This window comes from Acanthochromis polyacanthus, chromosome 9 (assembly GCF_021347895.1).
Source record: "Acanthochromis polyacanthus isolate Apoly-LR-REF ecotype Palm Island chromosome 9, KAUST_Apoly_ChrSc, whole genome shotgun sequence".
NCBI classification, from domain to species: Eukaryota; Metazoa; Chordata; class Actinopteri; family Pomacentridae; genus Acanthochromis; species Acanthochromis polyacanthus.
The window spans coordinates 5615898-5642324 of NC_067121.1; the positions used below are offsets into that span (position 1 = coordinate 5615898).

At 38.8% G+C, this 26427-nt stretch overlaps 1 protein-coding gene and 1 long non-coding RNA gene across 2 annotated transcripts; one reads left to right on the forward strand and one right to left on the reverse strand.

Annotated features, from left to right (window-relative positions):
- The first annotated feature begins 213 nt into the window (after positions 1-213).
- LOC110970603 (prohibitin-2-like) lies at positions 214-25958 on the forward strand. Its single transcript, XM_051953191.1, has 10 exons — positions 214-345; positions 1640-1769; positions 4199-4283; positions 8136-8215; positions 12010-12194; positions 14014-14143; positions 18160-18263; positions 19175-19252; positions 24442-24518; positions 25623-25958. The coding sequence occupies exons 1-10, from the start codon at positions 325-327 to the stop codon at positions 25636-25638; spliced, it is 906 nt and encodes a 301-aa protein (XP_051809151.1). The 5' UTR covers positions 214-324; the 3' UTR covers positions 25639-25958.
- Positions 3613-24435, reverse strand: LOC127535367 (uncharacterized). Its single transcript, XR_007944200.1, has 2 exons — positions 24181-24435; positions 3613-4553 (listed from the first exon to the last, which is right to left on the reverse strand). It is a non-coding gene; the product is annotated as an uncharacterized LOC127535367 (long non-coding RNA).
- Positions 25959-26427: the final 469 nt, after the last annotated feature.

The following is a 26427-nucleotide window of genomic DNA, read 5'->3' on the forward strand; positions in this document are numbered from 1 at the left end:
TACAGTCTAACACTACTTTAACATATTTTTTTCTTTCTCTGTTGCAGCCAGATTTTCACTTTATACCTTATTTATCTTGTTATATTGTATAAAATAAGAAGCTATGATTCTTATTTCACATTTTAAGCCTTCTTGTACATTTTTTAACATATTTTATCATTTACACAGCTACAGTATTAAGAAATTGTTTGATTTTAAACGGAAACATGATCATGAAACACAGCCACCAGATCCTACATTTCCCATGGTGCCCTGTCGCTCACGGAAATACGTCATCACCCGTGACCTTGGTTCTCTTCACTTGGTTTTGCAGCAGAGAAGAGCATGGCGAATAAAGATCCCGGCGTGAGTGTGTTTGTTTTTATAAATTTTGCTTTTACTGGATGTTTTCTGACAGCTCGTGTGTTCGGTTCGGTTCGGCTGGGCTGTTCGCGTTTCTTTGGTTCTGCCCTGCATGGCATTTATTAAAAGTTAGACACGTGAGTCTGATGTAAGCTAGCTTACTGTCACAGTAATGTCAGCTAAGTTTCGTGCAGCTGCTTTAAAGACGAACAGTGAGACAGAAGTTACAGCTGTGGCTTCGTTGAGGATAATTAATGTCGACGTGTGGACATTTTAATAACAGTGTAGCAGGGATGTTCAAGTGAGTTGCGCAGTGACGCACAGTTCCGTTTAAAAATCGTACAAATTAACATAATCTTGTCTTTTTTACAGACTTATATGTGTTGTGAGTTATTCCACTAATCTTACTATAAATTTGTAGACTCTCCTATTTAATTCGGCGTGTGTGTTTTACCTTGATCAGCATCAGATGTGCGGACAGGTGGGCCTGAAGCCACCGATGTTACACAAGCAAACCACCGTTAGCATAAGAAATTTATTATTAAAAACGTTGATATTCTGTTAAATTAACCCCGCTACGTGAGGTTAATGTTAGCCGAAGGTAATATTTGAGACCATAAATTAAAAACAAATGCTTTGGATCATCATCTGGATCCGTCTGTGTGTTAATGTGGCAGCATGTCATAAGTCTTGCAGGGTGCTGCGCAGAAACGCCAAATTCCATTTGAAAATCGTACAATTAACGCATCTTCGCTTATTCACAGCCGTGAACGCGTTATAAATTCATTCAGCGACACTTGGCAGAAGTTTCCAGAACCCTCTCTTTAATTTGGCATATGTGTCTGTCAGTGAACAGCATCAGATGTGAGGGCAGTTACGCCTGAAGCCACTTATCTTACTCAAACACTGAATCCCTAACGTACAAAAACGTCTGTAGCAATCCAATAATGACAGTCGATATTCTTTTGAACCAGCTTATCTTTCTGGGTTTTATATTACCCGAATTTACGTATGGAGCTCATGAATTAGAGGCAAACAATCGCTTGTGTCCAGGTTTGTCTTATTTTGCTTGTGTGCTGTGGAATTTTAAAATAGTCGCTTTTTAGAGGAAGTTTTGACTGTCCTGTGCAGAGCGTGATTGTTAGCTGGGCACAGTCCTTGTAGAGTTTTTGGGAGGGTGTCAGCCTTCATCATGCTGTGAAGGTCATCAACCATGAAGGACAGTATGGATTTACACTCCACATTCAGCACATTGTGTGTCCTTTTGGTGGTCTGAGCCGTGATATTTGTGTTTCAGGGTTTTCTGCAGCAGCTGCGGCAGATTGCAGCGAGGATGTCGTCTGGACCTCGAGGTGCAGGACTCGGCATGAAGCTGCTGATCGGAGCCGGAGCTCTGGCTTATGGAGTGAAGGAAGCCACGTACACAGGTAAGCTGCTGTGCTTTATATTAGTGTTCAGCACATCTGGATCAAACACATCAGAGAACGAATGCTGTTGGTTTTTGGCAAGTTTGTCACGTTTTGCACTTTATTCAAACAACGCACCATCTCTATAAAGAAAAACACTTCAGTGATTACAGTGTGTGCTTCTTTGTCTTGCAGTAAAACTGAAAAAATGTACACAGTGACTAATTTTAAGCAGGCAAATATTCTGTATCTGATAAAGAATAAGAATGCATGACACTGGAAAACAAACTGACACTGACTTTATCAACACTACATTTTATTTAAAATATTTTTAGTTTTTCAGGATGAAATCTTTTAAATGTGCTGTCACATTTGAATAAACTGCACTGCTGCCACTTTCATGCTGTGCTACTTTCCTGCTAATGTACAAATCTGCTTTTTAAAAAAAAAAAAAAAAAAACCAGCCTGAAGTTCAGCAGGGACTTTTGATTATTTTTTGTCACTTAATTGTAGCAGAGAATTTTATTTTATTTTTTATTTTTTTACAGAATCTGCTTACATCAAACCGTTTAATTTAAGCATATTTGTAAATGCACGTGTAGAATAAAAGTGAAATATCCAGATTTTTAACTTTGGTTTGGTTGTTTTTCCAAAGCTTTACATTCTAAATGTCATCCATTGTATCTGTAACCTTCTTATGTCATTTGCACTTTTGTTGGTCACTCCTGTATATTCTGCTTATTTTATTTTACTTTCATTTTAAACCCTAATATTCTGTATTGTCTTATTCTTTACCCCTTTATTGAATATCCAGACTGCTGCAACAACTCTATTTCCTTGCGGTGGTTAATAAAGTCGTGTAAGAAACCAAAAATAAGACGTGAATAGTTCAAGGACTGTTGGAAAGTTGAACGTTCAACAATTCTGCCTGCTTTTATACCTGCTGGTGGGTTGTTTTTGGGGTTTCAGAGGGTTAAATAAAGCTAAAAACAAAAAACTAAGCGAATCCAAGAACCCTCGAATCAGAATGAATTATGCTCCTCTGCAGATTAGTGGAGAAAATGAGAAATCTTCTTGTATCAAGCTGCAGAAAAAGTTGTAACTTGATGCGTTTTAGTTAATTTGCTGTCCTTCACGCATCACACTGTCGATGTGGAGACAATGTTTGCTCAATGAAAATGTTTATCCATTTTCATGACCGTTCAGTGGAAATCTTTCATCTGTTTCTGTCCGTCCACACTGAAATGTGACCCTGAAGCTTTCCAAAATACAACAGGGTCAGTCGTGTTTCCCTAATTTCTCCATTTTAAGGTCCTAAAACTCTCATCTGAACGCTGCGCTCAAACGTAGCTTAAGTTCAGAGTTTTAAAATGAAAACCTCGAAAGCTGACTGAACTTAATGTTGATCAGATGTTAAACATCCGGATAAAACTGAGTGAAAGTTCAGACTTTTCCTCTAAAAATCAACAAAGTTTGCTGCGGTACAGCCGTTTTCCAGAAAGTAAATGTCAGTGACTCATTACTGCCCACATGTGGCCAAAGGAGCTGTTTGTTTTACTGCTGAAGTTGTTCTTAACGGGGAAATTAAAGCCAGTAGACGCTGAACACTTTTCTCAGTTTTTAGAGATATTAGGGGCCAATGTTTCCATCTATATTTTTGAAATGCACTTCTCCTGATCTGATAAAGATTGTTTTATAACGTTAATACCAATGTGGTAGCTTCAGTGGGATTTATTAAATCCTTATTGCCCCAAATATCACTTATTAGAAGTCAGGATTTGGAGCGAAACCCATTTAAAACAGAATCTAAAGTCAAATTAGATAAATACAATCCCAAACATAAAACATATGGTAAATAAAACTGTCAAGTCAATGTTTGTTTTTAATACAGTAGATTCAAAAGAACAGCTGTTGGATTTAAAACCCTGTCATGTTGTTAATGGTGTGATTTTTATCTGAATCATTTGCACAATAAGGACTGAAACTTCAAATAAATTACATAAAATACTGGTTTTCTTGACTACGATACATATTTAGGCTGATGCCCTTCAGTGTCCTTAATTATGGAGAAAAACTTTACTAACGTAACAAAATATCCTGAAAAACAACAGTATGATAACTGACAGATCCTAAATAGCATATTAAATATTATGGCTAGTAATGAGGTAATTTACTCTACCATTCCATCCAGACTCTTCCATGTTTTCTATGAAAACACACTTTTTTTCATGCGCTAATGTAACTTCACAAGGGTTTTTTGATCATCAGTTAGACTGGATTTCTGATTGTTATCATTGAAAAAGCTATTTTTCTTTTATAAATAAGGACATTTCTAAGCGACCCCAGACGTTTGGACAGTAGTGTACAATTAATTCATATTTATTAGTTTTAACTCATCCAGTTGGCAGATTCGACTTTTAAAAACCTAATTTTTTTCGTCTTGTCTGCAGTTGAAGGAGGTCAGAGAGCGATCGTCTTCAACAGGATCGGAGGGATGCAGATGGACACGGTGCTCGCAGAAGGACTCCACTTCAGGTAGGAGCCCGTCCACCAATCAGCTCCCTTCTTAGACATGACATCATGAATGCTGCTTCATCACTGCGTCCGTTAACGTTCCTCACGCTGTGACCTGCTGGTAGATCCAGATCCGTCCTGTCTGCGTGTCGGCATCATTTATAACAAACAACAAAGTTGTCTGTGTTTCTGGGTGCGTAAATGAGCTCAGTTCATGTAGATCCTGATGCCGTCAGAGGAAATAGTTCTAAGCAGCTGCAGATGACGATCCTCAGCTCCTGTTATAGCGTCCTGTGGGGAAAAACATTAACATCATTCTGTGGTATTGATGTTATTTAATAGTTCAATAAAAAGTTATAGTTGGATTTCATTTAAAAGTTGCAAATTTCTCTTCGTCTCCTCTGAAGTTTAGTCACTAGTTTCAGACCCTGACAAAGTTAAAATGTGAGTGAATATTTAAGTCATTTAAATCAAAACAGTCAATTTAGTATCATAATCATGACTTTAAAAAGCTTAACTTTTTCTCTTTTTTTACTTTTTAAGTCATAACGGTGAAACACACGTCACAAATCTCCAGACATGTTTATAATGTTGAGTTGAATCAGTTACTGCAGACGCTATCTCCCCATTCTGACTTTACAAGTTTAAATTTTAACTTTACTATCTCGTATTTTCAACATAATTTTGACCTAAAAGTCATAGAGTTAAACTGTATAATGTAATTTTCACTCTGAGCTTCTTTAAGTTAAACTATAAATTAGAATTTGGATCTTCTTTAGTCTGGAATTTCGTCACAAATTTCCGTTAGTGTCTCACAGTAGTAGTTTAAAAGCTTTTGCCTCATCCATCCCCTTTTCAAATCATGCATGTTATTGTGTTATGTTGTTGTTTTCTGTTTTGTTAAATGTAATTGTGTGCAGGTTTGAAATAAACTTTTCTGAATCTGAACAGTATTGACTTACAAAGTGGAAAATATTCATTTGTTATCTTTATTTTTGTTTTATTTAACCTTTATTTAACCATATAAACGACCCATTGACATCGAGACCTCTTTCACAAGGGTGACCTGGCCAAGAGAGGCAGCAGTAATCGTCAAAGTAAACAAAACAGAGAGATAACAGCAAACATTAAAATATTAAATACTAACGTGCTTTTTTTCCCCACACTGACCGGCTCAGATAGTCTCAACGAGTTTCCCACAACATACTAGAGATGAGAAGTGAACGAAAACCTTCACATTACAGGCATGTTATTTGGTCGCGGATCCGCGAAAATTCGCGTATCGAGGTATCAATTTTGAGACCCAACGTGAATCGCCCAAATTCGATGAGAAAAAAAATATGGGGTGTAAGGGGTATAGGGTTGGATCGCACGTAGTTGTCAACAGTGCGCTGGCTTGCAATGTTTACTTTCACGTACATCGTGTTCAAATTCGGTAACGTGAGAACTACCATTTTACTAGAGTGGAAGGAGTTTGTGTGGTCGCGCGAAGAAGGAGGACAGGGAGAAAGAGGACTATGGCTAGAATTATTGACAGGAAAGAAGCGAATAGAGCAAGGGAAGTGGACGATGGGTGTCGCGTCAAGTGGAATTGGGAGTGGTTGGCGAAACCCATGAAGCTTACGCACCAAAAGCACGAGTTGGAAACAACGATTTTGAGAGCATTATCGAAAGTTAGATGTAGCTGGGAAAGCGAGGTGCATGGTGTGCGACGATGAGACAAAATACAGCGACAGAGGATGCCAAGCGCTGATAGACCCCATGAAAACGAAAAATCATGCCAGGAAATTGTACGAAAAGCGCTCTAACCACCAAATGCCCAGCAATTTTTTCCCCCGGCGGAGGGAAGAGACGCGACAACAGGACCAAACATACGGGATCAGTAGTGTGTACTTGCAACAACCCAGTGGTATTGCCCCACAAGTTCCTCAACAGAAGAGGCTCACTCCCATGGTCGATCGGAAAGCACACATAGTGATGACTTCGTGTGGCTCATTCAAATTTGAATCCAGTATAAATATTTGGTTTCATCACATTAACATGACTTTGTGCTGTTTTTGGGGGGTGCCGAGAAGGTCCCATACAGACATTTTTTAAGCCTTCATGTTTAAAGAATTCTAGGTGTCAGAGTTCACCAGAATGCACCATTTCAGCCTTTAAATTTCAAAGGTTTCTTGCCCCCACCCCCGGTCGCTCTGCTCCCTTGCTTCCAAGGATTCACTTATTTGGTAATTTCCCAATGACATGCCTGACATTACCTGGCGATCGCTATTTGTTGTGGTCTGTATCCAAATCTCAGGACGCCAAAACCGGTGTTTTGGCGCGAGCTATCGCGCGATTTCGGAACGAGATTTGATTTCTAGCGTCCTGAGATTTGGATACAGACCACAACAAAGAGCGATCACCAGGTAATGTGGAGGTTTTCGTTCACTTCTCATCTCTAGTATGTTGTGGGACACTCGTTGAGACTATCTGAGCCGGTCAGTGTGGGGAAAAAAGCACGTTAGGGCGGACTTTGACGAGGGGGGGGGGGCAGCTGCCCCATACTTTTCGCTAGCTGAGCTGCTAGCTGAGCTGCTAAGCTGACTGCCTGGCTAAATACTGGAGCTATGTCGAAAATTCATTTCTCCATCACTCACATGTATGAAAACACATATGAAAACAGACCCCAGGTTGAAAAAAAAAAAACGAAGTTCCCCTTTAAAATAGAGCGAAAAGCCCCCAATGAAACAAATTTTGACAACTTCAATTTGGCTTGGAGGGCATTCCTAGCAGAGGGAGCAGAGTAACTGAAATCTTTTTTTACCCATTTCAGTTTCAACATGATGAACAGAGAGATGTAAAATGTCATAAGATCTTAGGGCATAACAGCTTCTAGTTCTCTGAAGAAGAGTGCATAAATAAGTGGGACCCATGCCAAGAAGTGCCTTGTAAACCAGAGTCATCCAGTGTGTATATCGTCTTACGTTCAAGGAAGGCATGCCAGCTTTAGCGTACAATTCACAGTGGTGGGTGAGGCGGCTACGGCCAGTGACAAACCTCAGAGCACAGTGGTAGACCGGAGTCAAGGACTGCAGGCAGCTGGTTGAAGCACACATATACACATCACCATAATCAAGGATTGGCAGAAAAGTAGCTGACATCAGAAACTTCCGAGCTCTGAGAGGAAAAACAAGCCTTGTTTCTATAGTAGTAACCGAGCTTCACCTTTAATTTAGAGATCAGGTTTTTGATATGGACTTTATCTTACAATTTGGACTTTAAATGCCATAATTTGAAAAATGTACACAATTTTGTCCTTAAGATCTTAGACTTAAACCTGGAATTTGACAAGTGACAAATTTATCTGATATTTGATGCATTCATTTTATAGTCTTGATCAGTTTCTTGAGGTTTCTGCTCGGAATTTTGTTTTATTTAAGCATTTATACTTAAATAATGGTAAAATATTTGGAACTGCTGATCATGAGGGCTGAGAAATTCAAAGAAGACATGCATTACATGGTCTCTGTAAGACATTTGAGGTTTTCTTTTTCTGTCTTTCTTTTTTACACATTTGAGAGTTCAGTGTGAACAGAAAAAGAAGCATGGCTTACTAAGAAGCCAACAGTTGACTAACCTGGCTCAGAAAGCGAGTGAAATAATCTGGTTTTAAAAGGAAAAAAATAACCTTTTCCATCCGAACAGGAGGATTTTTTTATCTTTTAACTACTCACACTGTTTTGCAGAACTGATTTACAGAGTGGAGCTGTTTTTCTGGCTTTGTCTGCTGTTTCTAGTCGTTCTATTGGTTCTCATGTGGATGCTGCATTTCCACTGACTCAATGAAGCGCATTAATGCCAGAGAAACTCTAAACATGTTGCTGTCTGCAGGATACCGTGGTTCCAGTACCCCATCATCTACGACATCCGAGCCCGACCCAGAAAGATCTCCTCTCTCACCGGAAGCAAAGGTCAGAAACTTTAACCTGCAAAAAAAACCCAAAAACGCCCATTTTCAGTTTGAATGAAGAAACCTTTTGGCTGTGTGTTCAGTTTGATCATACACACGTGGACAAAATTGTTGGTACCCCTCAGTTAAAGAAGGAAAAACCCACAATTCTCACTGAAATCACTTGAAACTCACAAAAGTAACAATAAATAAAAATTTATTGAAAATTAAATAATCAAAATCAGCCATCACTTTTGAATTGTTGATTAACATAATTATTTAAAAAAACAAACTAATGAAACAGGCCTGGACAAAAATGATGGTACCTCTATAAAAGATTGAAAACTATTTGACCAGAGTGACATGATTAACTCAGGTGTGTCATTTAATTGACATCACAGGTGTTTCCAAACTCATAATCAGTCAGTCTGCCTATTTAAAGGGAGACAAGTAGTCACCCTGCTGTTTGGTGAAAAGGTGTGTACCACACTGAACATGGACAACAGAAAGCGAAGGAGAGAATTGTCCCAGGACATCCGAAAAAAAATGATAGACAAACATCTTAAAGGTAAAGGCTATAAGACCATCTCTAAACAGCTTGAAGTTCCTGTGACAACAGTGGCTCATATTATTCAGAAGTTCAAGACCCACGGGACAGTAGCCAACCTCCCTGGACGTGGCCGCAAGAGGAAAATTGATGACAAATTGAAGAGACGGATCGTTGGAATTGTATCCAAAGAGCCCAGAGCAACCTCCAAAGAAATTAAAGGTGAACTCCAAGGCCAAGGTACATCAGTGTCAGATCGCACCATTCGTCGTTGTTTGAGCCAAAGTGGACTTCATGGGAGACGACCAAGGAGGACACCACTGCTGAAAAAAACTCATAAAAAAGCCAGACTGGAATTTGCAAAAATGCATGTTGACAAGCCACAAAGCTTCTGGGAGAATGTCCTTTGGACAGATGAGACCAAACTGGAGCTTTTTGGTAAGGCACATCAACTCTATGTTCATAGACTCAAAAACCAAGCATACGAAGAAAAGAACACTGTCCCTACGGTGAAACATGGAGGAGGCTCAGTAATGTTTTGGGGCTGCTTTGCTGCATCTGGCACAGGGTGTCTTGAAAGTGTGCAAGGTACGATGAAATCTGAAGACTATCAAGGCATTCTGGAGAGAAATGTGCTGCCTAGTGTCAGAAAGCTTGGTCTCAGTCGCAGGTCATGGGTCTTCCAACAGGACAACGATCCAAAACACACAGCCAAAAACACCCAAGAATGGCTGAGAGAAAAGCGTTGGACTATTCTAAAGTGGCCTTCTATGAGCCCAGATCTGAATCCCATTGAACATATGTGGAAGGAGCTGAAACATGCCATTTGGAGAAGACAGCCATCAAACCTGAGACAACTGGAGCTGTTTGCTCATGAGGAGTGGGCCAAAATACCTGTTGACAGCTGCAGAACGCTCATTGACAAATACAGAAATCGTTTAATTGCAGTGATTGCCTCAAAAGGTTGTGCAACAAAATATTAAGTTATGGGTACCATCATTTTTGTCCAGCCCTATTTCATTAGTTTGTTTTTTTAAATAATTATGTTAATCAACAATTCAAAAGTGATGGCTGATTTTGATTATTTAATTTTCAATAAATTTTTATTTATTGTTACTTTTGTGAGTTTCAAGTGATTTCAGTGAGAATTGTGGGTTTTTCCTTCTTTAACTGAGGGGTACCAACAATTTTGTCCACGTGTGTATGTCTGTCATTCAAACGTGAGCCTTTTCTCCATCAGTTGACTGAATGTTGTTGGTTTTTGACTGTTTCTCGGACAAAACAAGACGTTTGATTTTGAGATACCCATTGTAGTTTATCCTGGTTTTTAGACCAAACAATCGAAAAATATTCAAAACAGATTATATTTTGGCCTCACAGACAACGTGCAGGAAGGACGGTACTCATCAGGGAATCCTTAGTCTTTAGAACCTAAACTCAGGACTTTTTTTGTTTGTGACTTTTCTCGCTAAGTTTGTCTAAGGTATTGAAAATGCGACAAACATGACAGATTTGGTTTAGGTTTAGTTTGATTGTGTTTGATGTCTTTGAACAGACCAGGAGGGGGCGCTGCTGTGAATAAGATGAGGACGGTGCTCATTTTGATGTTTTCTTTTTTTCAAGACACTGTCAGATATTTGGCTGTAGCCCGTCAGCGAGAGGAAGTTTATTTTCTTTACTTATTAACTTTTTTAACCAGGAGATGTTCTGTGCAGTTAAGGAACAATTGTAGGTGGGCATTAGTCCATGTACTGCCTCCTATATTAAAGTATACTAATGACGGATCCTTGTCGTGTTAGTGTGTATATTTTGTGGGGCTTTTCTACCATACCTCCCATTATACATAAATATTACAGTGTGTGGGAAAAAAAAAAAGTTGTAGGTTATATTCAGGACCTCAATGATGAAAATGTCTCCATTAAAACCCATTAAAGCTTTAGATCCCAGTGCCATCACAACATGAGATTGATAAATCAGCATCTTAAGTTCGACAGGGTGACCCCATAAGTTTGGAAACAAAGTTTAACTGCAGTGTCTGTTTCAGTTGGGGGTGCATGAATTCACTCTTATTTTACCCATTTTTGTTATAGCATAATAAAATAATTTAAAAGCATAGTATTTGCCGAGTGCAGTAACTCAGAAGAAAATGAATAGAACCATAAGGTCCAGGTATGCTGGAGCATCACTTCAAAATGCAGGCCATCAGTGTCAGATTTCAGAATTCTTGATGGTAAAGTATCTGACAGTTTTAATGTTTTTTTAAACATCAAAAAGTACTATGAGGCAACATTTACTGGCCAGTCTGAGGAACCTTCATAAGCATAAATGAAGATACATTCCAGAAGATACCAGTGTAACCAGTTGGTGGAAACGTTCACGTCTTTGTATAAGAAACAAACATGAACATGTCGAAATATGTTTGTTTTACACTAATCTGTTACTCTTCTGAATATATCTGTGGTACTGATTTATTGAAATAACATTATATTATTTGGATTATAGACTTTTCATTTGTTTCCAAACTTTTGGGTCACCCTGTATATTGCGGCTAATGCTTATTTTTATTCCTTTAAGGGTTTGGAATCAAAGTGGTCTGATCCGCTTTCTGCAGTTTTTGAGAAAAAATGGGTTCAAAGTTTTGTGCTTTCAGGAGTGGTCTGGCATTCCAAGCACCACTGTAACACTGCATTTATGTTGTGGGTTCGACCACTCTGACACTAAAATCTAGACCATAAAATATTACAGAAATTATATAAAACTGATGCCTGATTTTTTTTGTGGGTTCGACCACTCTGCTTCTAAACCCTTCACTTGATTTAACCATCAACTTGAATGAAAAAGTCAAGAAACCATTTTTGTTTCAGAAGTGAAAGAAAACTAGAAAACCCGAATATTTGTGAACCCTGAAAACTTTTGTTTAATGGATCAAAACATTTTAATTTTTCTGACTAATTGAATAATTTACAGCTGTAAGTTGCTGTCTTGATTTTTGTGGATAAACGGGCAGAAAATATTGAAAAGTCATACTCAAATCTTTGTTTTTGTCTTCTTTCAATACAAACTTTTAAATAATTGCATATATAGTATCATGTTGTTGTAGGAATAGTGCTTTTCATAATGCTCATTGTTCAGGAATTAGAAGAATGTTTGCTTAAAAGGCGACTCCTACAATCGATTATTAAAATACAGTACCTGCTGATTGTCTTAGCTGGACTGATGCTACTTGTTGTTAGCAGACTTAACTGCTTCTGACTCTTTCTGTCCTTCAGATCTTCAGATGGTGAATCTGACGCTGAGAGTTTTGTCTCGGCCGCTGGCGTCCAACCTTCCCACCCTCTACCAGCAGCTGGGACAGGACTACGACGAGCGCGTCCTGCCGTCCATCGTCAACGAGGTTCTGAAGAGCGTCGTGGCGAAGTTCAACGCCTCGCAGCTCATCACACAGAGAGCACAGGTACTAACAGCAACCGTTTTCCTGAAGAATGTCGAAGAAATCCTCCTTCATTATTCCATTTACTTTGCTCCAGTTCCACTGAGCATGATGCTGCCACCACCATGCTTGATGGTAGGTTTGGTGTTCTTGGGGTTTAAAAAGAAAAAAGACCCTCCCAAGACCATCTGAAACCAGTCGTGAAAAGGTCTCAAAGCCGGACCAAAATCCATCCTAAAGCATTCCAAATAAATGTTCAGAACCAGAATACAGTCTGAAACCAGTCCTATGCCAAAACTGAAACCAGTTTTAGAAACGCTCTGAAACAATTCCTATAAAAGTCACAAACCAGTACAGTATCGGGACGAAAACCAAACCTTAAATAAAAATCCAAGACCTACCCAAGACAGTCCGAAACCAGTCCTCATCCAGGACCAGATCCAGAGTAAAATAAATCCTAAACCAACTTTAAATCGCATCCAAAACCAGGAGAACCAGGACTGAAACCAAGCATAACACAAAGTCCAAAACCAGTCCAAAAGCACTCCTCGAAAGCCCCAGAGCATGATACTGCCGCTTACATGCTTGATGGTAGGTTTGGTGTTCTTGGGCTTAAAAAAGACCCTCCCAAGACAGTCTGAAACCAGTCCTAAACACTAGCAGATTTCTGAAAGAGGCTAAAGGTGCAATACTTCAGCATAATCCCACTAATACCACCTACCTTGAGAGTGGGTTTATATCTAAGTATTTAAATAATCACAGCTATGGATGATTACCAATAACCAAGACAAGATCTGAACTGCTCCTTGAAGTCCAAGACCCACCCAAGACATGTGAAACCAGTCCAGAAGCACTTCTGGAGCATGATACTGCCACCTCCATGCTTGGTGGTTTGGTGTTCTTGGGGTTAAAGGCCTCACCTTCAGTTTATCTTCCATCTGACCACAGAACTTTCCTCCAGAATGCCTTTTCTTTGTCCTTGTGAGGAGTGGAGCTTTAAGGTTCTGTTTCTAGAGGAAGAACTTCCTTCTTCATGGATCCTCTAGAACCCTGTGGACACTGACAGCTGTGTTCCAGCAGCTTCTCATTCATTCAGACCTGCTGCTTGTTGATTCTTGATTGACTCTGGTCCATCCTGACCAGTTGTTTCTCAGCAGCAGGTGATAGTTTGTGTTTTCTTCCTGATGGTGGCAGCAACACAACTGGACCATGAACTTCAGACTGTTTATTTTGGGATGAGTAGCTGCTTTGAAATGACTCAGTGGGACTTTCTTAGTTTGTTCAGGTCAATGATTTGCTTCTTCTGATCCGTGTTGAGCATCTGAAGCGTTCTTACCGTGGCGTTTGTGGTTGAGTGGATCAAATGGACTGCATTTAAACTGGTTGTTGTGTCTGTGTTGGATTATTTTAACATTTTCTACATGTATCAGCTGAGCCTTTATCATCTACACTGAGATTTATTTCTGATGATTATGACGTTAATGTGATCTGTGTGCTGAGGTAGACTCTTTATTTGGTTTATTCATAAGGTTCTTACTGTTTTTTAACCTCTATGGGCTCTGATCAAACACTAAATGTTTGGATTATGAACTCAGTAAATCCATTTTAACTCATTGTGCTCCTACAATCTAGAATAATCAACAGGAAGATTCAGATCTTGATTATTTTCTAACCTAACAGCAATAAATGCTTTTAATTCCATCTTATTTTGCTTCCAGTTGTTCTTGTTTTAGTCTTCTCACCTTGTCTTTGATCTTAATTGTCCTATTTGTTCTTACTGCTTTAATTATTTTGCTGGTTCGCCTCATTTATCTCTTTGATTTTGCGTGCCTTTGCCCGGCAGGTTTCCCTGTTGATCCGCAGAGAGCTGTTTGAGCGAGCCAAAGACTTCAACATCATCCTGGACGACGTGGCCATCACCGAGCTGAGCTTCAGCCGCGAGTACACGGCCGCCGTGGAGGCCAAGCAAGTCGGTGAGTCCAGTTGGTCCTCAGACCGACGGTTGTAGCTGCTGAATATTGTCTCAATCCTGCTTTACTTCTCAGATTATTTAATCTGGAAACACATATTCATCGATTTAATGACTGTGTAATCAGTTTGCACCCTCTGCTAACATATTCCTGTTCCATTACGGTTCTTTTTTGTCTTCTTAGTGCATTAAGTCTTTGAATAGTCAAATAAAGAAAGCGGCAACCATCACATAAATATAAAAAAAAGAACCATTACAGGCCATAAGAACCGTCGCACAATAATTACAAGATAGTACATGAATACTAAACAACCTTCTTTTTAGTTTTATTGACTCTACGGGGTTTCTGTCATTTATCACATCTGGTTTTAAATCAGATCTAGGGCTCCAGATGAGCTTTGTCCGTTAGCAGTGACGATGCTGAATGAAGGACTTTTAGGGAGCAGCAGCTAAACTGACTCAGAACACGATATTGGCAACGTTTTAATGTGATTGTTCCTGAAGCGGATGGAGCTCAGGATATCTGGAGAACTTAGAACTTCCTGCTACGTTCATCAATGATCATCTAAAATTTAAAACTCCTCCAAAGAACACATTGACTGATTAAATTACAGCTCTTTCATTTATGAATAATAAACCTGTGAATGATGGAAAATCACCTCTTATTGTCTTTATTTATACCAGACATTGATTTTAATTTTGGCCCTCATGCAGACATCGACTTAAATTGAATTAATGTCGAGCTATTTATTGTAAGAATGAGCCTTGAGAAATAAAACAAGGGGGACTGATAATCATAAACCAAACTACAACTTCAGTCAGTCATTTTTAAATGAATCATGTCGCTGCTGTGTCAGTTTTTAACTCTGAACTCTGTCGACCTGCGTATCATGAGGCGGTTTTTGCCTTTTTCAACATGAGATCCTCATCAGGAGGCTGTAGTAGCACAGGAAGACAGTCAGTCATCTTCAGTTGGTTGAATATTAATATAGAAAGTACAGCTGCAAGAAGAAGTATGTGAACCCTTTGGGATTACTTGGATTTCTGCGTAAATTGGTCCTAAAATGTGTCCTGATCTTCATCTAAGTCACAACTACAGACAAACAGTCTGACACAAAAAGTTACATGTTTTTATTGAACACAATATGTAAACATTCACAGTGCAGGGTGGAAAAAATCTGAGAACCTTTGGATTTAATGATTGGTCGACCTTCCTTTGACAGCAGTAACCTCAGCCAGATGTTTCCTGTAGCTGCACATCTGAACGCACGACAGTCAGGAAGAATAAAAACATGAAAACATGTAATTTTTTGTGTGGTATTAGTTTAGACAGACTGTGTTTGTCTGTTGTTGAGACGTACACACGTGGACAAAATTGTTGGTACCCCTCAGTTAAAGAAGGAAAAACCCACAATTCTCACTGAAATCACTTGAAACTCACAAAAGTAACAATAAATAAAAATTTATTGAAAATTAAATAATCAAAAACAGCCATCACTTTTGAATTGTTGATTAACATAATTATTAAAAAAAAAAAACTAATGAAACGGGCCTGGACAAAAATGATGGTACCTCTATAAAAGATTGAAAACTATTTGACCAGAGTGACATGATTAACTCAGGTGTGTCATTTAATTGACATCACAGGTGTTTCCAAACTCATAATCAGTCAGTCTGCCTATTTAAAGGGAGACAAGTAGTCACCCTGCTGTTTGGTGAAAAGGTGTGTACCGCACTGAACATGGACAACAGAAAGCGAAGGAGAGAATTGTCCCAGGACATCCGAAAAAAAATGATAGACAAACATCTTAAAGGTAAAGGCTATAAGACCATCTCTAAACAGCTTGAAGTTCCTGTGACAACAGTGGCTCATATTATTCAGAAGTTCAAGACCCACGGGACAGTAGCCAACCTCCCTGGACGTGGCCGCAAGAGGAAAATTGATGACAAATTGAAGAGACGGATCGTTGGAATTGTATCCAAAGAGCCCAGAGCAACCTCCAAAGAAATTAAAGGTGAACTCCAAGGCCAAGGTACATCAGTGTCAGATCGCACCATTCGTCGTTGTTTGAGCCAAAGTGGACTTCATGGGAGACGACCAAGGAGGACACCACTGCTGAAAAAAACTCATAAAAAAGCCAGACTGGAATTTGCAAAAATACATGTTGACAAGCCACAAAGCTTCTGGGAGAATGTCCTTTGGACAGATGAGACCAAACTGGAGCTTTTTGGTAAGGCACATCAACTCTATGTTCATAGACTCAAAAACCAAGCATACGAAGAAAAGAACACTGTCCCTACGGTGAAACATGGAGGAGGCTCAGTAATGTTTTGGGGCTGCTTTGCTGCATCTGGCACAGGGTGTCTTGAAAGTGTGCAAGGTACGATGAAATCTGAAGACTATCAAGGCATTCTGGAGAGAAATGTGCTGCCTCGTGTCAGAAAGCTTGGTCTCAGTCGCAGGTCATGGGTCTTCCAACAGGACAACCATCCAAAACACACAGCCAAAAACACCCAAGAATGGCTGAGAGAAAAGCGTTGGACTATTCTAAAGTGGCCTTCTATGAGCCCAGATCTGAATCCCATTGAACATATGTGGAAGGAGCTGAAACATGCCATTTGGAGAAGACACCCATCAAACCTGAGACAACTGGAGCTGTTTGCTCATGAGGAGTGGGCCAAAATACCTGTTGACAGCTGCAGAACGCTCATTGACAAATACAGAAATCGTTTAATTGCAGTGATTGCCTCAAAAGGTTGTGCAACAAAATATTAAGTTATGGGTACCATCATTTTTGTCCAGCCCTATTTCATTAGTTTGTTTTTTTTAAATAATTGTTAATCAACAATTCAAAAGTGATGGCTGATTTTGATTGTTTAATTTTCAATAAATTTTTATTTATTGTTACTTTTGTGAGTTTCAAGTGATTTCAGTGAGAATTGTGGGTTTTTCCTTCTTTAACTGAGGGGTACCAACAATTTTGTCCACGTGTGTAGATGAAGATCAGAAAATATTCCAATTTATGCAGAAATCCAACTAATCCCAAAGAGTTCACATGCTCTTTCTTACAACTGTAGATGACATCCTACATCAAGAGTTCCCCACTGTGTGTTATAGCGACAAAAACCTTTAAAAAATGCAGCTAACCGTTACTTTTATTGTCATTTCCTAAATTATTGTATCATGTAGTTGTTTGGTTTCTGAAATGTCAAAAAAATGGTGAGAAATTGATCTTTCCCAACAGCGACAAAAATCTTCAATTTACTGTCAGAAAGGAGAAAAGAATCACAATTAAGAAGCTGCAATCGGGGAATTTAGACGTCTTTGCTCTGAAAAATGGTTGATTAATCGGTTATGGCAACAGATGGATGCAGTCAGCTCCATAAATACTTAAACATTGACAGTTTTCAGCTTTTTGGCTCCGTACAATGGGTCTGAAATGAAACAGTCGATATTGTCAATCATTTTCCAAATACCACCCTTGAAATGAACTCCAGACCTTTTATCTGCTCCTTCTAAATGAAATAATGAAGGAATAAAAACATCTGTTCATCTGAGCAGTTACCTCTGGTCCCTCAAAAAGGTGGATGGCTTCTCTAAAACGAGTTGTAATTCTTCCACCGTTCACCTGATTTGGATGTAAATGCCCTCAAATTAAAGCTAAACGTCTGCACTTAAAGCACATCTTGATTGTTTCATTTCTCATTCGTGGTGTTCAGAGCTGAACGCTGATAATGGTGTCAATGGACCTGACTGTAGGTCTGCTGCTTGGAAAAGTTCAATAGTTGGATCGTTGACAAGTTCTCCCTCCATCTACGTGTTTTACATGATAGACAGTTATAGTTGGACTTAAAAAAATGGAGGTCTTATTGACAAGTTGCACTGGTGCTCCTAGTTTTCATATTTGGTAGTTTCATCTCTGAAAAAGTTCTCAGTCTGGATGTGGTGTTAAAAATCAGTCATTAAAGGTTTTCCATCTTCCTCCTTCTGACTGTTACTGTGTTTTTGTTCCTCTGCAGCCCAGCAGGAGGCGCAGCGAGCTCAGTTTTACGTCGAGAAGGCCAAACAGGACCAGAGGCAGAAGATCATCCAGGCCGAAGGAGAAGCTCAGGCCGCCAAGATGGTGAGCTGATCCGCTTCTAAGAGGATTCTTCATCAGAGTCTTCAGAGGCTGTTTGAACGCAGCAGACTAATGAGATGCATTCTTGTGGTTTCTTGGAAGTAGTAACTGGGTTCTAATGATCTAATGAACACCTAAAGCCGCCTTTAACCCTCTGAGCTCCAAACAGGTTCTGTCAGTTTTCACTCGCTGTCGACTCATTTTTCTCTGCAGTCTGAAGTCCTGCACAGTTAAAGCGCAATAATGCATTAAAAAAGTTACATTTTGATTATTTTACAAAAAAGAAATCAGCAAGTGTCCACCAACACTGCACAAAACGTACTGATAAATACAGTCATATATAATATAAAGTATATATTCTAGATATCTTACTAATTAAATGACTTGTTTCCACACTTGTTCAGTTCAGCCAAAAGCTCTCTGAATTTTTGACTGTTGTTCGATCATTTCTTTCACGTTTTTTGTAGTTTTTTACAGAATCTAGCTACAGAAAGTGAGTTATTTTGAAATGAGACGCATAGAATAAAGGGAAATATCTTGATTTTTAATCATTTTTTGTTAAATGTTTTGATCAAAACATCACATCATGAGTAGTTCAGTTACAGTCATGATGATTTTTCGTGTTTTTACAGTTTCTGGCTGATAAATGCTGCAAATACATCTGATATTATTATTATATTATGATCGAAAACGTGAGTTATTGGAGTTCAGAGGGTTTAAACAGCCTCACGTGAATTCCTGTTCCGACGTGAACTCTCCGTCGGCCTCGCCTCATAACTGTGGCGAGAACAAACACTTATCTAAATATGCACCAATTATTTACTCTGGCTGTCAACACGCCTGAGGAACAAACGTGGAAGCTGAGCGGTGACACGCCTGCTGTAAACTCTGACGCTGTGATTCTGTGTCGGCAGCTGGGCGAGGCCGTGACCAAGAACCCAGGCTACCTGAAACTCAGGAAGATCCGGGCGGCGCAGAACATCGCCAAGACGGTAAGAAACGCCCACCGGACCGCCGTGTTTTTCTTCATTTGTCAGGAACCTGCTCAGATAAAAGAACCTTTGACATGTTTGTTCACAGAGGTGCAGCTCTATGATGAAATGTCCCACACCTGCCTGATAACTGCTCTCTCAGCCTCATGTTTGCCCTTTAAAAAAGCACCAATAAGCACAAACAGCTACAAGTGATGCAGCTGCAGATTAAAGTCGTATCTCTGGGTGGATGTTGTGCATCTTTTTTGCACTACTTTTGTTGCTCTTTCTGCATCTTTTTTGCATCTCTTTCAACCACACTCTCTTTGTGTTTGGCCTCTGTTGTTTAATTTGGTGTTCTGTGTTTAATTTGTGACTCTTTGTGGTTGTTTTCAGTCCGTTTGTGGTCTTATGATGCATCTTTCTGTTGGTTTTGTGTCGCCTCGTGCTAAATTTGCATCTTTTTTTGGTCTGTGATGTAGAATTTGCATGTTTCTGCCGTTGGTTTGCCCTTTCTGTCAACGTATTGCACCTCTTTGTGGCCTCTTGGTGTTTAGTTTGCATCTTGATATTTACTTTATCTCTTTGTTTTTAATTTATTTTGTGTTTAACTTGTGCCTCTTTGCACGTTTCTGCAGTCAGTTTGTGGAATCATTGTGTCATGCTGGTCTGTTTATTGATTTGTTGTCAGACTGTTGCCTTCAGGTTAAAGAAGTCTTGGCGTTCAGTGAGATAAACTCTGACAGGACTGCTGGAATTTATTGTATTTCTGGTATTTAGTTCCTGTGACTCTTCACCAGACAGTTAAAAGGAGCTGAAATATCTTCGAGCAAGTCGGCCTGCTTTGCTTTAGCTCTTAGAAAAGCTCCTGATTCTTTTCTTTTACCTTCCTGATGTCTTCATTTACAGGCACCAAAAAATATAGTTTCCTTGTCTGAAAAAAAAATCCAAAAATTCAGCAAAAAACTTCCCAATTTTCTGTAAATTTGCAAAACCCTTCAGGAAGAAAATTTCAATAATTCTTTGAAAATTTCCCTTAAGTTTTATTTTTTTAAAAATCCCCCAATTTTGGCAAGAAAATTCTTTAAATATTTTCAAAACATGAGTAAAAATCTTCCCAAAAAATCCTAAAAATATCTAAAGTGACTACAGATATGTCAGTAAAATTTCTAATATTTTCTTTAAGAACATTCACATAAAAATCAACCAAAATTCAGCAAAAAATCCCCCAAATTTCTGTAAGTTTGCGAAATCTTCAGGAAGAAAATTTCAATAATTCCTTAAAAATTTCCCTTGAGTTTTATTTTTAAAAAAATCCCCCAAATTAGGCAAGAAATTCGCTGGATTTTGGTTGATTTTTATGTGAATATTCTTAAAGAAATTTTTTTTAGCATTTCTTTTTTTCCACCAAAAAAATGTTCAAAGATTTCCTAAAAAATTTTGAAAATGTGGACATCAGAAATTTCACTCTGAAAATATATTTTTTTTCCACATTTTTAAACTTTAAAACGGATTAATTTTGACCCACAGGATGACACGAGGGTTAACTAACAGCAGGTCTTCATAGTTAGTGTTTTTAATGCTGCTCTGCAGGCGATGAAGTCTCCTCAACGTTCCATGAAGTGACACCGTCGACTAACAGAAAGTGATTTTTAACATTTGTGAGTCAGTTCAGATTTGTCAGAAACAAGTGGTGATTCTTCCACGAGTCCGTTTACAGATCGGCGCTGTGTCTGAATTTTTTTTTAATGTTTTATTTTGGGATTAAAGGAACAAGCAGCTCATTGAGATAAAAGTCGTTGGTAAAAAATGTGTCTTAAACGTCTTAGGATCACGTCTGTTTCTGCAGCGACAACGTCCTGATCTGGAGATTTATTAAACAAGAGCAAACAAAATAACCAGCAAAAACCCAACATGAGTTCAGTGGGATGGTTAAAATGTAAATGTTAATGGTTCACTGTACGGCCAGTAGGTTAACAGAGATACAAACACACTGGTGTCACATTAGTCTGTTCTGTTTCCGCTTTAATCCAACCATTAAAAATATAAAAATACACTTCAGAAGTTCAGCTTTGAAACAAACTCACAGGTCAGCACGACTAAAAGTTGTTAAAAATCCTAAAATTTAAGATTAAAATCCTGTCATGTTGAATTTATAAATCTGTCGTCGATGAGCTGCTGTGTTTGGTGGCGTCCACTAGGTGGCGCCAAAAGACCGCAAAACTGAGGAAAGATTCCAGGATTGAAACAAAAGATTTGTCCTGTGAACCTCCTGTTGTCCTCTGCTCTGACCTCACACCTCCACTGATGACACAAACAGAAGAATTATAAATACAACAAACGTGTAAATCACTGTTTGATTAGAGCCTTTGGAAATATGACAGAAGTGATGCCTGCTGAGAGGTTTATAGAAAGTTAACCCTCATTACTTTCAGCTCGTTTTTTGCACATTTTTCTTCTCTGTTTGTTCATTTTTCTTTATAATCTAAAGTCCTGCAGCTCTACGGAAACAGAACAACCACGAAGAGGAACTACATCAATAATAAATAGAAATAAAGAAAATATTTCAAATTATTGGGATTATCGAAAAATGCAGTCAACATATAGTGTGTTAGCAGCGCTGGAAACACTCATTCATTCATTTTAATTTGCTTTAATACTCGCCTCCTGTCTGCTCTGTGGAAACGCGGCCTGCAGTTCAGCTGAAAAGTCCCTGAATTTTTCTGATGTGAACGTTGGTCGCAGCTCAGTCACTGATAGTTTCACAGTTTCGTCGAAGAACGCAGAATTTTTAGTTTTGTACGGAATGTTTTTGCTGCAGAGGGTTTATTTTTGGCTGATTTTCTGTCTTTTTTTTTTTTATGGAGAGCTCTTATGAAATGTTCCAGACTGAAGTGCACCTCACAGATGATTAGTTCAAGGGCTGTTAGAAAGTTGGAAATCAAACAACGCAAGTCAATTATCAATAATAATGATAATTAAGGCCTAGTTTATTCTGTATTTGTCTTAAAGGAAACTACCTTCATTAAACTCAGCTGACTCTGTCTAAATGCACATTCCTTCTTCTCACTTCATCTGTTGTTGTTTTATTTCTATTTTGTCCTTAAAATAAAGACTAATATAATGATCTGCAGGTGTTATCATATCAAATGATCAAAGATCTGGAAAACGACCTTCATTATGCTGATAGGATTTAATGAAATGTTCTAAAAGCTGAATCTGCTAGAAAACGTGTTAGTTAATGTTATTTGTCCAGAGAACGGATGTCCTTTCTACGTTTTTGGTGAAGGTGGTTGTTATTTTGCACATTTCACCCTCTGAGCTCCAAAACCTGCCAGCAGATATTAAAAGAAATGTTATATTTAATAAATAATTGGACAAATTACATCATTTATTAGCCAGGAAGTGCAACAACAGAAAGAATACCCAGATTTTAAATCATGTTAAAGTGGGAAGTATTGATATGTAAAAGTTTCATGGCCTTTTTTTAATGCACCAAATTAACACTTTATTGCAGTAAGAAGCAGTAAAAACAGAAATAATCATTGTATTTCAAACTTCTAGAACAAAATCTGAGCTTACAAATGAGACATTTAATCACAATCAACTAATTCTGCGTCTCATTGAAAAATTTGCCAAAAATAAACCGCTTCCTCAAACAGGATTCTGTAAAAAAAACAAAACAAAAATTCTGTGTCGCTCAACTCAACCATGAAGCTTTTGTGTCTCAGCTGTGACCAACGGTGTCGTGACAAAAATTCAGACTTTTCAGCTGAACTGCACACGGACGAGACGTGTGAAAATGTGAGCAGCTAAATGTAGAAAGTACCGTTTAAAAGTTTAGGGTCGCTTAGAAATGTCCTCATTTTTGAAAGAAAAGTGTTTTTTTCAATGTAGATAACATTAAATGAATGATAAACCCAGCTTAGACATAGTTAATGTGGTAAATGACTGATCTTTAATGGAATATCTCCATAGGGGTACAGAGGAACATTTCCAGCAACCATCACTCCTGTGTTCTAATGCTACATTGTGTTAGCTAATGGCGTTGAAAGGCTCATTGATGATTAGAAAACCTTTGTGCAGTTATGTTAGCACATGGATAAAAGTGGGAGAATTCATGGAAAACATGGAATTATCTGGATGAACCCAAACTTTGAACAGTAGTGTACATTATGCATGTCAGCTAGAGGTTTTTTCCCAGTATTGGTAACATCTTTGGGCACCTGGAAAAACATAGATAGCAGGTTCTGTCTGTTTTTAAAAGTGAAATGAACCTTCTGAGTTCTCTCTCTTTCTGTTCATGGTTGTTGTGTTTCCTTACTTTTATGTTGCAGAGAAAAGTGAGGAAAAAATGAAGAAAAAAACACCCCAGAACAGAAAAGGGTTAATTCTTTATTCATTTATTCTTCATGAAGGCTTCAGTTTGGAACGTTTGAACCTGTTTTCGGTTTTTGTCTTCTTCCTGAAGCATCCGATCGCTTTAATTTTCCACAAAATGATTCCTGAGTAACATCACTTGAGGGAAAACTTGACATTTCCTCTGAAGAGTAAAATATTTTTAACAAACGGCGCCTCCATGTTCACCCACTGTTGGTAACACATGGAAAACCTGTAGATTTTCAGGTTTTTATCAAATAAGTCAAAGAAATTCCTTTTTTTCTTTGCTTTCTGAGTTTTCTCTACTTCTTTGTGGATTTGGTGAAGGCGCAGGACTTTAAATGGCAGAAAATAACTTGGCGTTCAGATGATTGTAACGTCTCCAAACACACTTTAACCTCCATAAACATGAGCCTGAGACCAAAGCTGACGCTAACGGGGCCGTGAAGCTGCTTCCTCGTGTGAAGCGACTGAACCTCGAGATGAATCATTTGCAGCTAATCCTCTCATTGCTGTTGATATTGAGATGAGAAAGTAAATGAATGAGTGTGTTTGTCTGCATCACTGACCGAATGTTTGTGACGCGGTGACCTCGCGGCTCAGGCTGACGCTCTCAGCCTGCTGCAGTCACGTCATCCCCACCAGGCGCTCTGCCGGTGTTTCCTGCGTGGACGCCCAGCGGCTCTCGCTCCGCCGTGAATCGGCTCAGTGTTGACGCCCGGACAATGCGCCCATTGTGCTCGGCCCGGCCTGCACGCTGACAGACTTTCCACCTGTGTTTTCTCTGCTGCGCTCACCCTGCTCTGTGTGTTCTGTGTTTTGACCTGCAGGTGGCGCAATCCCAAAACAAAGTGTACCTGAACGCCGACAGCCTGGTGCTGAACCTGCAGGACAGCAGCAACTTCAAGTGAGTCACGCCGGGTTTAGCACGGCTTTTTAATGAACAGAAGGTAGAAGTTTAACACGAGCAGCAAGAAGTGCAAATCAGAAGCGCGTCTGAAGGCAGGATTCAGTCTGAATGTCAGGGCTGGGCTGGATTTAATCCAGTTTTTAATGTTTAAGTGATTATTACAGCCAGAAAATCATACAAAGGGACCAGAATTATTAGTAAACAGTCGCACGTTTAAAATCACAGAACAGCAAAGAGAAGTTTTTAAAGAATCACAGTGAATGTTTCAGGTTAAATGTTAAATTGAGAAAAGTTAAGAAACAAAATAAGGAAAACAGCGAGATGATCCTGCAGAAGAGGAACCAAGTTAAGGTGTGAGAGAAAAAATTAAACAAACAGCACGGTACCATTAAGAAGACTAATAAAAGGTGTAAATACTTTATTCCAATAATAATGATAATGATAATAAGCTGGTGGAATCAGGATTATTGAAGGATGAAGAAAATTCACAACTAAACCTTCAAACCTCTAAACAACAACAAATAAACAGATTGAAACCATTTTAAAGACCCAGAAACGGTTTTAAACCTGGTTATGATGCATTCCTCACCACTGAATTTAGTTTTTTCAGACTCTAACTCTTCCTCTCAACACAAGTTTCTTCTTTATTTGCAGCATCAGAAACTTTTCTTCCATAATTTAGCTTTTTAACGCTAAAATCGAAGCTGCTGATGATCTTTCTGAATCTGGAGTTCAATCTGGATTCGTTTAATTTGTCAAAGCTGAAAAAACGCACAATTAGCTGAATCTTCTTAAAATTAACCTGAAGGACATTCTCATAAATGCAGTAATATGAGAACACATGCAGTGCCTAAAAGAATAATTAAAGGACGTAAATATGAAACGTTGGTAAAAACTAAAAATGAAAATCGTGAAAATCCGACTGAAATAAGTCATTTTATACACCATAATGAAGTATTCATGTTGTGTTGCTCATCAATATAAATGATAAAATAATGAAAGCTCGTATTTCCTGTTTCTCTGTTTAACCATTAACTGAACTGAATGCAGGTGTTCTGCAGTCACACTGTTGTAATTTAGAGTCTCTGTTTCTTCTTTCAGTTTGACGTTGAAGTAAAGAAGTCGCCTCCCTGCCGGTTTGTCGTCATTCCTTCGCTTCCTTCCAGCTCATTCTACCAGGTTTATCTGTCCGACAGTCACGTTTACAGGCCGCCAGAACTGACTCTAATTTATCCATCAGCAGCCTCTAGACCTGCTTCATCGGCGATATTAAAACACATTTTTGAAGTTTTGTCTTGGCGTTTACAGTTAAACGAACAGCCGAAGCTTTGGGGTTAGCTTGGCCTCCAGACGTCACAGAACAACATGTAACTCACTTTTTGTTAGTCATTACAACTTGTCCGTCTCATATCTAAATAAAATACCGTTTGTGTATCACTTCCTGAGATCACACAACCCGTTGTCTTTCCCAGGTCGTCAAATACTGCACTTCTGTCCGATTAGCTAATAGATATGTGGGAGTTTTTCCAGCTGAAAGAGGTTAAAGTGACTTAATCAGACTTTAGAAGGCTGAGGTGTTGGATTATTTGTTTAGGTTTGTATTGTTTTCACTCTTTGTTGGGTTAACTTGAGGAGAACGTCTTGATTTGGGCTAAAATACATCCATTAACAACATTAACTACGTTTAACCAGGCAAACTTCTTGTTGCCTGAAAAGTACCAACTCATGAAGTCTGTTTCTGAGGATTTTTATAAGACTGTCAGACTGAAGGGTACCCAGATGTGATGGAAAGCAGCTCCTGACAAAGCGGCAGTATGTACTGGACGTTTTTATGAACCAGAACAATTGAGAAAAGCTGCAACTGTCTTTGTTGTCTCTGTAAACGGCCGTGCGATGTTATCTGGTA